This window comes from Ambystoma mexicanum, chromosome 10 (genome assembly GCF_040938575.1).
Source record: "Ambystoma mexicanum isolate Mex_15411 chromosome 10, UKY_AmexF1_1, whole genome shotgun sequence".
Lineage (NCBI taxonomy): Eukaryota > Metazoa > Chordata > Amphibia > Caudata > Ambystomatidae > Ambystoma > Ambystoma mexicanum.
The window spans coordinates 290,040,551-290,055,346 of record NC_090932.1 but is presented as its reverse complement, the minus strand read 5'-3'; the positions used below and the strand labels follow the sequence as shown (position 1 = coordinate 290,055,346).

General features: G+C 47.0%; 1 protein-coding gene across 3 annotated transcripts in view; it reads right to left on the bottom strand.

The window, feature by feature from the left end:
- UGGT1 (UDP-glucose glycoprotein glucosyltransferase 1) overlaps positions 1–14,796 on the bottom strand; it is a 2,047,742-nt gene that overhangs the window by 1,948,746 nt on the left and 84,200 nt on the right. For all 3 annotated transcript variants that reach the window (XM_069617855.1, XM_069617854.1, XM_069617856.1), the window contains exon 2: positions 11,112–11,250. In XM_069617855.1, the coding sequence (XP_069473956.1) occupies positions 11,112–11,236 (125 nt within the window). In that variant the 5' untranslated portion in view covers positions 11,237–11,250. The remainder of the gene's footprint in view (positions 1–11,111; positions 11,251–14,796) is intronic.

Genomic DNA, 14,796 nt, shown 5'->3' with positions numbered 1-14,796 from the left:
CATTGATAATATAAGACCTTAGGTGAAGTTTTACTACATCCATGCAGTCTTCATGCACAAACTCAAGAGTGCTAATATCAACTGCAGTTACTAGCCTCAATTTGAAATTTCGTGCATGAGCGATAAGATGTAATACCTATTCAGCGGGTACCTATTAGAGCTCTCGAATAGACGGCTCAGATAGTTACAAATCTGCTCCTTTTGGACTATTGCTTTTTGAGGTGGTTTGTGGGGTAATGTCCGTTGGGATTTAAATCTCTCCCCATTATGGTTAATGCAGGGGGCAGCTGACCAATCTACTCTTAAGTGTTGGCACTTTGGCATACCCAAACACATTTCGTCTATTGTTTGGGATGAGGCACTGGAATTTCACAATGGGCCTCCCCAATATCCCGACCCCCCACAGGGTCCTTCATTACAACCGGTTTTGAAAAATTGCATAGTTTTTTCTTTACTTCGCTCCCTTGTGGGCATGAAGTAGGATTTTCCATCTCCAGTGACTAAGTTGGTAGGCCCCAGCAATAGGATCGAACCGTAATCCCATAGGACACAACACTTCCCTCCCCCCTGGCCAGTTGTTTTCTCTATTTTTGACTCCTCCACGTTCTCCTCCCTCCCCAAAGTTTCCTGGGTTTCCCAATTATTGAATACACAGAAGTATTACTTAAGTCGAAAGAAGGGCTAACCTCCAGCGACTCATTTGCCTGGGGTCCTACCTCCCTAGTTTGCTTTATCTCCCTGGATAGTTCTTTGGGGCGCTTGGCTTTATTTGACTTAAAGTCGTCCTTTTTCTTTTGTTCCAAATCGGCCATATCTAGTGACATTGGCTTGTCCACCTCCGATCTTAACTTTCTAAAAAAAAAAAACTAGAGCCCCTGTTATTTTGTTTGGGGGGCAATTTACAATTTTTTTGTTTTTTCTTTACGGGGGAATTTTTTCCTCAATTACGGAACCACTCGGGCCACTAAATGCATGTGTTTTCTCATATGTATAATACATATAATAGCATCTCCCTGCTCTGAGGGGGCCCCCAGCAAGGAGACTGGTGATAATGGTTCCTTCGCTCTAGATTCTCCTTGCTGTGGATGACCCACTTCCACAACTGCCCTATTCGCTGAGCTCAGTTCAGCCCCTATTTCCGCTTCCCGACCCACCTAGATGTTGGCTTCATCAGCCGTGTTTTCCCTTTTGTTAAATATTGCATTCTGGTTAATAACCGCAATTATATACCCTTCCAAGAAATGTACCTTTCCCACCAGTTGCCTCACGAATGTCTTAGATCCCGAATCTCATAATTTAGGGAGTCATGTCCTCTATCCAAAGAGTCAAGAATCCGGACCAAGATAGGGAAGGACAGCTCATCTACCACTGGTGCGGTTTCCTCCTATCTACTTGCCTTAAACCCACCCCCTACCTTCTGTTCCATGGGGTCTCCATCCCGGTGCTCACCACCTTGTGCGGATTCCGCCACCCAATTATAACCATGTAGCTCTGACGGAAGGGGTGAATGTGGTGTGGGGCATGATTCTATCAATGACGACACTTTACTAATATGCTGGTGCAACGTTATTTCTGTGAGGACAATCTCACAAGCTGGGGATTCTGGAATGGACCATTGATTAGTTTTAAAGTCTAATGACAACCCCATATGTTTGGCCAGTTCATGAGAGTTAGCCGGTGCCAAAATCGAAACATCCGAAACCAGATCACCCTCGTGTGACATAATTAGAAACCATAGATCCTAGGTTGCCTTCTATATTGGACAGGGCTTGATTTAGATTACCAAACACCCCCGCAATGGTGTCCCATTGTTTGCTACCTAAGGGAGATCCATGCTCAAAGACTTCCCAATCTGCCCACCTGTCAGGGATTTCCGTCCACAGACTGGGACGTTGCAAGGTTCTGTGGTCTCTATTATGGGCAATATGGCCGGGACCGAAGTGAGTGGGTGGGTGGGTGGTTGGGGGTGGGGGAGGCACAGTTATTTGTTCCAGATTTGAACACTCTCCTAGTTCCCATAAACCCGTAGCACATTCATTTCCTTGGCGAGTTATCAAAGGATCTGGAATACAATCCATACTTCTTAACGTTACCCCCATTGTAAACCAGATGCACCAGACCGTCTCAACTTGAGCAGGGCCTTTCTTTTTAGTGCAAATTTATCAAAGGAGTAAACACGACTCCTTTTAGCAGTTAATAAGTGCTATACCAAAATTTCCTATTGCACTACCCAACTCTACAAATATTCAAATGCCTGGTGTAATGTACAAATGAAAGCAAGAGTAATACTAAGTATTATAGCAAAGTGCACCGTGCAGGGTTGAAATCCTAAATAAACCTTACAGGACCAAAATATACCCTCTGATATGTGCAAATACAAAAAGTGCTAGGCCAGGTAGGACCAAGGCAGTACTAAAAATGTTAGTAACAAAGTGCACTATATGACATACATGGCTTGAACATACAAAACTAAGAGCAGAAGCAACCAATAAAGTATATTTGAGCTTCAAAGCGCAGTGCCTGTGTAATGAACTACCACCGTGTACATTATTGCAATAAAGGGTGCGATGTGCAAACTGAGTCAATTAAGAACAATACTAAAATCTAGACTTTAAAATATTCACACAAAAACAAATACAGCAAGCAAAATAAGAAGTTGTTAAAATCCTTTGTCAAATATCACAGCATAAAACAGCAGGAATACCAGTGTGAAATACAGTGTGCGAGGAATAGGGTTTAAATAGTCAAAACTATTTCCCACAACTTGAATCTGCCCAGGCGTAGATGGCAAAACCAGTTCATTTGATGACACTGCAGTATATAAAAATGAGCCAACGCTGTAGGACATTAGTTTCTGAGATTCCAAAGTGCAAAGACTACACAATAAGCGGGGAGCTCAAAGGCCGTAGCCCACAGTCGCAACACTTCAATCCACCTCCCCACTGCTGCCAGTTAGAGCACAAATATGTTTTCCAGCACAGTGCCTCTGGCAAGTGTGAGCAGCACATGTTCCCAAGGAGCTCCAAGGCCGTGGCCCACACTCACTCTCGACATTCAAAGTGCGAAGACTTCACAACAAGCGGGGGGCTCAAAGGCCGTAGCCCACAGCCTATTCACCTCCACACTGCTGTCAGATAGAGCACAAAGATGTTTTCCAGCACAGAGCCCCTAGCAAGTTTGAGCAGCATGAGATCCCAAGGAGCTCCAAGGCCGTGGGCCACAGTCAACCCCGGCCTCTAGGGAACAACTCCACGGCTACCAAAAGCAAAGACAGCCTCAGTAAAAGATTAGGATCAATCAGCCACAAACAAGCACCAGAGGGCTTGCAAGGTAATGTTCAGATCCCAGAAGATGGGAACCAGAAGATTCGAGGCAAGGCCCACAGACGTTTTCACAGCGGAGACCAATTAGCATCAAATATTGTTTTTAAACTTTCACTTACTCTGTATCCTGCCAAGCATTGGGAGTAAGGCAGAATGGCAGAATATAAGCTGTATGAAGAGCGGTACTGGGCGAGGCGAGCAGCGGACACCAGACACACACTGTCCACTCACCACGCCAGTGTTGTGCTTATATCTGGTTCCTTCTCCTTTTTTCCTCTGGGCCGCCTCCAAGTGAAAATGAAAGTGAGACTGCAGCGTTGGAATTTAGCAAGTGTTTAGAAAACTTGTACCATGGCTTGCTCGACGGGAAAATCGCTGCACTAGTAACACCCGACAGACACTGTTCACACACAGCACCTGGTTCGATAAATGTATCTACATATCTTGGTTCCATTTGATTACTGTTCCCAAATGTCAATGTTGCAGGGTTAAATCTACTCTGTGGTACCAATGCCTTATATGGCCCTGTTTGTGATTGAATTGGGGTATTATTTGACTCTGCCATACGGTACTGAAATCCAACTTGTGGCGAGATGCCAAGGTACCCGGGACTGATATAGGTATCCCTTTCACTGGGATCTGTCGATTGAAATACTGGTATTTGTGGTGATGTCCTTCCTTGAGTCGCCACACTTTTCTGATTCTGCATTGAGTCACTTTTTATTTGGCTGGTCTCCAGTGTCATATTTCCCCCTGACCCAAGTTCTGAAACTGCAGGAAACGTTGTCTCTTGTGCTTTATGCTTTGGTTCCTTGTACTAAATTTCATTGTGAGAAACAACCTAACATATTTTCATGGCCCGATCCAGAAACCAATGTATCCCATTTTCACTTGAGAATTTGTGAGCAAGTAGGGCTATTTCCTCTTTATGGAGGCCAATTTGCTTTTGAACTTGACCGAGCTAACATCACAACTCGCATCAAACCTCATGAACGCCCTTTCTAATGTTGCTAGGAATTGTCTAGGTAACTCAACTGGGCCGGCAGAATGCATAGATTACCCTTTTAGCCTCTTGGGCCGACTTATATGGCGAAAGGAATCTCCTCACCTCCTGCTGATAAAATCATTCCATACAAAAACGTTTTGCTCACTGAGACTTGGCAGAAAACCAGAATGTGCTTGGCCAATTGTTAGATGGAAGAAACGGATATACTGTTCCTTTGCGATTTTTTTATGTCCGGTATATTTGCACAACCTCTTCCATATGTTCTTCTATTGATAAATGTGAATCCTTTTTAAAGGGCTTTACCAGTACTATAAGTGATTTTATAATCTTAAGCAGGTCAAAAACACACCATTTTCTTGTGACCGGCTTTCTATCGCCTCTCTTGCTGGAGTGCAAGAAGCCCTCTGTTTCTCTCGCATGGCTTGCCTCTCCCTTTCTACATTATGACCTGTTCCCTCAGATACTGGAGACTGGCCCATTCCTAGTAAGTGTGCATCGCCTGGCCCAGTTACCACACTGTGGCTTGGCGCAGATCCACTAAGTGACATATTCTGCAAGAATGCTGCAAATGCAAAACTTGCCTTCTTATATCCGAGTTCTACTGCCTTAATCCTCCAAGATGTGCCTGCAAAACCTCGAGGTAAGCCTGCGCGCGTAATTTGGTAGCGCGCGGTGCAACAAAACTGCGTGGTGTTGCTGCTGGAGTTCCCTAAAAGGCCCAGCGCTAGAAAACTCACAGGGTTCGTAGAAATGTCTGAGGTGAGTTTAAGCGCGTAATTTGTTTTTTTGCGCGGTCTTTGTTTTATATGTCTCATAACTCTGCACCTTGTATTTCAGGTTGTCGGAGTATCAGAGTTCAGCAGCTCTGCGGAATATGGCCGCGGCTGCCGAAGAACGTAGTCGGTCTGGGGTGAGGAACTCGGAACGGAGCTCCTCTACTAAAGACAGCTGCTACGGAGATCAGGTCAGGTAGGTTGAATCTGTGATCTGTACTTTTCGGATAACTTGACAAGTTTATAACATGGATTTTCTCTTATTTTGCAGGTGTGTGGAACGGAGCACCTATAAGCGTTGCGCCGCTGTTAGCAGGACCAACGCGAAGCACGTGCGAAGGCTCAGGCAGGGCTTAAACAGTCCTCCTCGCCCAACTACTAGTTCTCCCATGATATTCAGTCTGCGATCCATGAGGCCGCCATCTTAAGGGAACCCTTCTAACATTTAAGTCCCTATGGGTCCCACTGTGGTTCTGAAGCTAATGAACATGAAGCATGCCTAGCACGCCAGGCCACTAACCATCTAGCCCCCATATGTCTATTGAAAGAAAACCTTCTAGCCTGCAGCAAAGGTCCCAGACCTCCAACCCTCGAGGTGATCATGGCATGTCCCAAGTGGACTGTCTATTGTCTTTACGCAATAATTCTATTTCTGCCAATGCAATGTCCCTATCCATTCGAACCTGCTCTAATTCCCCTTTTAAATAGATAAGCTCATCCAAATTTTCCTAAACTTGCTTACTTTTAAGTTCTAATTAAGTATGCAACACTTCAAAGTGCTGTGGGTCTGCCCACAACTGTGACAACTGACCCGTCAAGTCATCGGACCTAGCTTGCAAGTGTGAAAGCTGTGACTGACCCTCATCTGATGCATCTTCTATCTGAATCATTTTTTTATGTAATTCTTTCAATTCACCCTGACATTTAAGCATAGTCTGCTCATTTCTTTTTGAGACCTATTATCATCAAAATCAAAAAGTCTGCTTAGGAGAGACCACTAGGGGGTGCAGACGGCAATGGCCGCCTGAAGCGAAGCTCGACAAGCCAAAGGGGCAAAGGAGATGATAGAGAGTTTCCCTAAGCTGAAAAACAGCTGCAACGGAGGACGATCTAAGGAGGGACCCAAGGTGACGCAGCGCACCCCACATTGAAAAGAAACCCCAACAAGGACATTGAAAACCGTAGCGGAGAGGAGCAGACGCTCGGCCTGGCAAAATCTAATGGATCACCACAGGTGGGAGCCCAAGCAGACGTGGGAGAGGGGCGGCATCCTGGAGCTCGGAGCAAAAAGCCCAGCAGAAAGAAGGAAAATCTAACCCCAAAGCCTGGGAGCTAGGGTTGAGGCCTAAAGTGGTGTCAGGAGGACACACTGTGCACCGAAGAGAAGCAAAATACCAAGGAGGTCCGGCGGGGGTCCAGAGGAGCAGCTCCGTTCAGCAAGTGCATCATCCCCAACGACCCTGCGCGGGCAAATCGCGGAGCGGGCTCAGGAGAGAGGTGGCAGCCCTTAGGTCGATGCCGACGATCCCTGGCACCCAACCCCAATAGCATGGAATGAGGAGCAGGAAAGGCAAGGTCCCCGCAGGTGAAACCACCGAGCAGCCAACCCGCCACAGAGAGGAGGGCGTGTCAGAGGCAGGAGCTGAGGAAACCAAGAGGAACGGAGAGCAGCACGAGCCAGCAAGTGCGGGAAGGCGAGAAAGCCCTGGTGCCCCGAATCACAGAGCGCAGCAGGAGCGCGGGAGGCGGCACCACCCTCCATACAGGCCCCGCCCGCTATAACACAACCAAGGGGGCAATGCGAGCGGGGAACAGGGTGAAGAGCCCCATTAAAGCTCGGGGGCAGCAAATAAGGCAAGGAAAGAGAGCCCGCCTCCGCCACAATACAGGGAAGGGGGGATAGCACCCGCACAACTCTGCAGGGCCATCCCTCCGATCCCAGCAGCAGAGAAAGGACACATCTCCCCAAGGTCTGGTGGTAATAGAGAAGTCCACCCCCAAAGAGGTGCATCACAGGACAAATATAGCAACAGGTCCGGTGAGGGCACCGGGGGCAACCAAGCACCCACTTTAGGGGACAGGGAATCCAGGGAAGAGGCCCACCTGCCGTGCCCACCTGCTAAAAGAAAACGTGAGGAGCTGTGTAGGGAAGGAAAAAGAAGCAGCCAAGAAGGCTAGAGGGGCCTCACCATCTGGCAAACCCCCTGTAAATCAACCAACAATAATAAGGGCAGGGACCACCCCACAAGATGGACTCACCCATAGCAACAACAGAGACACAAAGACCTGAAGGACAGCAGACAGGCCCCAGGGAGAAGATCCACCAAGGAGGAACTCAAACAGTGCGACCCCACGCGGGAATCACCAAGGGGAGAGTGCCAGACCCCTCCCACGTGAAGAGCATAAGACAGCGCCCAGTGCAACAGGGCAACAGGGCAACAGGGCACAGGCTACGCCCCACGGCAGAACTCTCGGAGTAAGACAAAAAAAGATCCACCATTGGCTCGCAAGAAGGAGTACGGCGGTCGATGCAGGCCCCCCGCCCTCACAAGAGGTCTGGAAGCGCTGAAACTATATAGAAGGGAAGAGTTGAGTTCCAAAAATGGGTGACGCGTCCATAAAGCAAGACATAGCAGGGTTAATGGCAGAAATAAGAGCCCTGCGCACAGACATTCAAACATCCATCGCAGAGCTATGAGGAAAGGTGGAGAAAATGTAGGGAAAGGTGGAAAATCTCAAACACAACCAAATCAATGCCGACCTGGTGGAGATGAAACTAAATGCAAGAATGACAGACAGAGTTAAGAGAGGAGGAATTGCCCTGAAACTAGATGGCCTAGAAAACAGAGAACGCAGAAAAAACTTATGAATAATTGGCCTGGAAGAGACAGGGAAACGCCGGCCCAGGTCAAAAAGAAAGTACAAGACATTGTGAACCTCCTCTATCAAGCAGAATGAGGGAAAAAAGTAAAGAGTAAAAGGGCCAACAGAGGAGGAAGAACGTTCAGCGATGGTCCACGCTACATAGTTGTGAAATTCCTGCAATACAAAGAAAAAGCAGAAGTCCTCCTCAGGGCAAAACAGGCACAAGAAATGGACCGCAGGGTTCCAGGATCAAAGTATACCAGGATCTGTCAGGCCTCACCCTGGGACGCAGGAGAGAATGCAGACCGCCCACCACATGGCTCACAGACAAAGGAATACGATACAGGTGGAGGTACCCCTTCGCACTGCTGTTCAAGGTCAAAGGAGAAGAAGAGTACAGAGTCACCACAGCAGAAGAAGCAAAACAAGCCCTGCAGCACCTTACAGAGAGCACGGAAGCGAGAGCCCTATTGGGCCTGCAGCGGGCTCATTCGCCAAGGACAAGGCAAGATGAAATTAGGCCCCAGAGGTGCCAAAATTAAAGCAGGAAGAAAGTATGCAACACTGAGCTCCCCATCCCCCGAAGCCACCCTGACACAGAATGGGGTGCCGAGTCAGCTCTTAAAAAAGTAAAAACCCGGGAGGTAAACCGGGAAGTCGAAGGGAACTAACAAAAAGACCCCAGGCAGTGGGGAATTCCTAACCTAGTGGCCCCCAGTTCAAGGGGGGACGTCTCAATACAGGGTACCACGGTTAGGGTACACAATTGTTGGAACATTTTCTTAGTTATGTCAAGCGAAAGGAGGTAGCCCAAGAATGGAAGGAAAATTAGTGGAAATGAATGGAAGCAGCCTCCTGTGAAGATGGGAGCATGAAATGTCAAGGGAATTAACTCTCCCAAAAGGTCCCTGGTAGTATGAGAGGGCCTCAGTGGATATCCTCTTTATTCAAGATACTAGATTGAAAGCCAGGGAGGAAAGGCCACTGAAAGGAAAGGGGGTGAGGAAGACCTATTGGGCCTTCGACCATGCAGAAAAAAGGAGGGGTAGGGTTGATCTTACACAAACGGGTCCGGCTGCAAAACCCTGGGGTTCAGTCATTGATGGGGGCAGGCTCTTGCTGGTCCAGGGGACCTGGGTAACCTTAGCCAGAGTATACACCCCCAACCAGGGGCAGGACGCCTTCAATGAAGAGGCCCTCACCGCCATACTGACCAGGAGCAGGGGGGTGGTCATAATCGGAGGAGACTTTAACACATGGGCGGACCCACAAACGGACAGACTGGCAACGAGAGCGGAACATAGGGGACCGCCACAGGGAGAGGGAGGAAAATCTAGAAAGAGCCTAGAAAGCAGAGCTCTTCTAGATGCCTGGAGGACTCAACACCCGGACAGAAAGGGATACACATTCATATCGAGTGTGCACGCAACATACTACAATGGATTACTTGCTGCTAAACAGTGAGCATAAATCACGAATAAGAGATAGCACAATCTGCACAGTAGGCTGGTCGCACCATGACATGGTCAACATTGACCTCGAAATGGAGGGCTTGAGCAGGGGGTACTCAAGTGGTGCAGCAACGAGTATCTGTGGCGAGATACACTATTTGGCCAGGAACTCACTGCTGTGATAGAGAAATATTCCCAGGTTAATGACAATGGCGAATGAGAGGAAACTCTGGGAGGCAGTTAAAGCAACATGGAGGGGGGCTAATAAGAGAGGGAGGCAGGAAGAAGCGAGAGCGAAGGCTGCAGGAGGAGAAACTGGGCAAGGAAATTAAGAATCTAGAGAGCAAACTACACTCCCAGGGCATCTACCGAGATGTGAGAGCACTAAAACAAAAAAGGGCTGAATTGAATGCACTGAGTGTAGGGGACACAGTAAGGAAATAAAAATTCTTGAAGTAAAAATTTTACGAAAAGGGAGACAAGGCGGGCAGGATGTTGGCCACTAGGTTGAGGGCCCAGAGGGCAGAGAGATGGGTGAAAGTCCAGGGCGAGGATGGACGATGCGCAACCTCTGCGGAAGATATGGTGAATCGCTTTGCCAAATATTTTGAAAAGCACTATAAAAGGGAAGGCACCGGAGATGGATCAGAGATGCTCAAATAGATCACCGGGGCAGGTTGGCACACCTGACCCCAGCGGAGGGAGACCTCCTAGAGAACCCATTCGACACTGAAGAAATAAAGGCGGCAATACGTAGGCTTCCACATCAAGAAACAAAGGCCAATTGCAATACTTTGTGCTAACAAGACTGGGAATTCATGATTCGTTGCAACTCAACAAAGGGGATAGAAGGTGGAAGGGTGTAGAAAAATAATCTGTTTCCCCAATATAAGGAACACCCTACATTGTAGTGTCCAGCTTGTTACCACAGACATTAGACCCACCCACCTCATGAAGGGAAACACCGATTAGTAACTTAAAAGAATTGCATGAAATAAAGTGAGCAAATACAACCTCTATAATTTCTATGCCAATTTCTAAATTAACCTATGCCAAGATTTTGAGCTGACCCATCTTCCTGGCGGTCCTGCTATGCCCCTCTCTGGTTTTAAGGCCAGGCTAAAGGAAAATACAGCCCCCTGCACATCAGGCCACAGTGGAGGAGTATACAACATTATATGGAAGAAGTATTATGAGGTCTATGAAAAGTTAGTGAGGTATTCATAAGACTGTTTATCTAAGAATCAAGCTATGCTCTTGAAAAGGCCTCGATAGTACACAATCATATTTTGGGACATTTTAAACAGAATAGGTTTTCTATTTTCTCATAATGGTTTCTACTGATATCTTTCTCAAGGGATGCACACTCTGCGACATGCACTGCGTTCCTGGTGATTTTTTTCATGCTGATCTAAAAAGTGTTAATTTTAGAAGTGATGTCAGGCAGTTTTATCACCAGACACGTAGAATAGACATCTGGTTTCCAAGACTGAATCTAAAGCATGGCCAAGCCACATTCACCAGCTGGAAGTTATAATAATGGCATCGACATCAAGCTGAAGGCTTCTAGCCTTTACCAAGGCTGACCAGATAAACAAGTGTGATAATTAAAAATGATGCAGCAGTCATTGAAACATTGAACTCTTTCTGAGAACCCACTTCCAAAATGAAAAACAGATGACCATGTCCTTACCTGGCTTCCAGAAGCAGAGGTGTGGATGTCCACTTAGTGGTTAAGGAAGTGGTAACAGCTTTTGAGTCTGCCCTCACAGCAGAGGCCCACAGGCAGATGGAAAGCAGTATGGTGAGAACATCCATCTTTAGGCACACATCTGAAATGGGAGTGAAGGAAAAAGGACATTTAAAAAATGTGTCGAGAATGCCTAAATAGTTGGAAATTACCCCTCTTGCCTCTTCCAATTACTCTACTTTTTAATTGCTACATCATATCACCATATTTGCTTTTCGACACATACAGGGAATTTTCTTAATCAGGACTGATGCTTGAATTGTTTCCCATTCAAATTTTAATATCAGATATACAGCGGGGCACAGAAGAGGGGTACAGCTGTGGTGGGGAGCAGAGGGGCGGCCAGCATTAAGCGAGACAGGTGGCGAAAGGGGCTACTGGATAGCCTAGGTGTTGAGGAGGAGAGACCCCTTGATGAGGTTGGTCTCGAGTTCTTTTCTGAATTGTAGGAGCGTGGGGCGAGTATGATGCAGATGGGGAGGAGGTTCCATAGTCTTGGCGAATAGGCAGAGAAAACTTGTTTTCTGCTCCTTTCCTTTTTTCAGCATGGGATTTCAAGTCTGCATGTGTCCTGGCTTCTGGTGGTGTGCTATCCGCCGGAGATGAAGAGTTTCTCTGATGTAGCTGGGTGACTTGAGGGTGACTACCTTATAGACGATGCAGCAAGAGACTTGAAGGTGATTCGTGAGTGCAGTGGGAGCCAGTGAAGGTCGATGACGGCCAGGATGATGTGACTGTATCTGCGTAGACCGTTGATGAGGCAGGTAGCCGTGTGTAGGACACTTCTCAGGGGCACAAGGGAGGATGACAAGGTCTTTGAGGAGTGCATTGCCCCCATTCAGGTGGGATAGGATCAGTGCTTGAACAGTGGATCTAAAGCTGTCCGGAGAGAGGAAGGGCTTGACTTTCCGCAGGAGGGAGAGAGGATACCAAGCTGTCTGGGTTTTCTTAGCTATGTGTGTCTTGTCAGAGAAGTGTTTGTCGATGTGGAGCCCGAGGGACTTGGCGCTGTAAGTGAGCTCTGGTGTTAAGCCCTCAGAGTTCATGGTTGATAGCCAGGTCTGTGTGTCTGGGTGTTCAGTGTTAGTGAGGAGTAGGATTTCAGTCTTGGAGGGGATGAGCTTCTAGTATGCACTGTATATCCACGACTGAATCAGCGAGAGGCAGGTTTTGAGTCTACGGATGTCCTTGATGGAGTCGATCTTGAGATACAGCTGTGTGTCATCGGCATTTTGGTGGATGTGGATGTTGTGTGGCTAGTAGAGCTCCCAGTGGCTCCATGTATAGACTGAAGATCACAGGGTAGTGGATGGAACCCTGCGGTACTCCACAGGTAACAGGTGGCATTGGTGATATAGAGGAGTGCATCTGAACAAACAGTTGTCAAGGTAGGACTTGAACTAGCATAGGATAGGGTTGCTCATCCCCATGCGCCGATGTAGGGGGTCCGTAAGCATCTTGTGGTCTACTATGTCGAAAGCGGTCACAAGGTCGGGTAGAACCAGGAGGCATGGGTGGCAGTCGTTAAGGATGTTGAGGGAGTCAACCACCTGTATGGTTGCTGTCTCGATGCTGCATCTGAGTCTGAACCCAGATTGGTAGGTTTGGAGGAGATTGTTGGTGTCAATGTGTTGCTGCAGTTGTGAGGCTACCGCTTTTTCGATGATCTTACCTAGGAACGGAAGACGCGTGATGGGGCAATAGTTACTTAGGTGGTCGCAATTCAGAGTGGGTTTCTTCAGTAGAGGGAGGATTTGTCCTGTTTTTTTAGGGTCAATGGAAAGGCACCTTGAGTTAGGACACCGTTGATTATCTCCAGGTAGGGAAGGAGAGCTTTGCTGGGAGGGACTGGAGGATGGATGTGGGGAGGATGTAGCTTTGAGGGCGGCCAAAGTTTCTACCAGGCCCTCTGTCGACTGCGTCTTGAATGTTGTCCAGGGTGTGACGATTTCACAAGGAGGCACATGAGGCGGGTCTGTGGATGCAGAGCTGGTGTCTATGTGCTAGTGAATCTTGCTGATTTTGTCGAAGAAGTTGTTGATGGCAGTGGATTTTTCGATGGAGTTGGTATGGCAGGGTTGGGTAGCGGGTTGACGCAGTGTTTGACTGCTCTGAAGAGGGCTCTGCTTTTCTTGTCAACTACTGCTAAGGTATTCTGATAGTACAAGGCCTTGGCTGTGTTGATTAGTTGTCAGCGGGTTGCTCAGAGTTCCTTGAGACGCGCTAGGTTGGATGCAGTCCTGGAGCGGTGCCATGTTTTCTCTTGTTTCCTTAGGACTCTTTAGCTGAGGTCGAGAGTTCTTGTCTGTACCAGGGCGCGGACTGTTTCGGTTTGCAGTTGCGCTGTTTCTGAGGCGCGTGTCGGTCGATGGAGGCCGAGAGGGTGGAGTTGAGTGCTTCCAGTAGAGAGTCGTTCGGTTGGAGGTGTTCGGTCCATGTAAGGTGGAGGTTGGCGAGGTCTTCTGTGAGGGTGTAGAGGAGCAGGTGAACTCATTCTCCCTAGTCACCACCCCCTCGCCCCCATCCTATTAGAATGACAGACAAAGAGCCACAATTGGGAACCCATGCACAGGTTTATGCAACATGCCCATACTGCGTTGATTATATGAAAGATGATATGCACTCAGACAGTCATTCAGAAAATATCTTCATGTTGAAACAGTGCAAGAAAGCTACCAAGAAGGATGTCCCTTGCTGAGTTGTCGGAATGCAGCCATGAATAAAATGGTGCACAACATGGATGCACATTAAACAAAGTCTAATGACAGCAAAAGAATGTCCTAAAGAAGATATATGAACCTATGCTGAAACTATATGAAAATACTTAAGAATGACAATGTAAGTTAAGCACTAGAAGAAACATGTACTTCATGATGCAGTACTTATGAACACAAAGAAGAATGAAGTGACTCACTGGTCAATAACTGTAAATACGCTAAAACGCAAAGTAGAAAGAATACATAGAAGCTTGTTCATAAGGGGTAAATGTTCAATGTTTAGGACGACCATTGAAAGAAGATGGACGACGGCTCATGTAAATCAACCCAGCTACCTCAAAATAAGAGCCCAGAATCTTAACATGGAAAGATGATGAAGAGGCTGTTTTCCCTTGCAAAATAAAGGAGTACATTGGCTTGGACCCAATGATGCCATTTCGAGAGATGGAGGAAAAGCACAAAGGGAGTCTATGAGCAGACCATGTGCAAGTACATATTTCCCAAAGATTAGGAGGAACAAGAACGTTTACAGATGCCAAATATTGGACAATTAAAAGGGTATAAAATTAATATGGGATGGAGTGAGCAAGCCTCTAAAGCCCAAGAGGAGCAACTGCACCCAGCATAATTGAATCAAATGGTGTTCAATGCACCGTTGATATGGACAATTTCATGGTCTTGTAACACGTTTGTTTGTTTATTCACTTTTTATGCGCACCAAACCCGTAGCAATAAGAAAATGCAAAACTTACATAGTTACGAAATGTACAATATACAAATATAACATGGTTGCAATTATGCAATATGCAAGTATAATATGGTTACAAATATACAAGTATAGACTTATATAGTTACAAATGTACAATAAACAAATATACAAATTGAAATGTAATAGGCCAAGTATTATACTG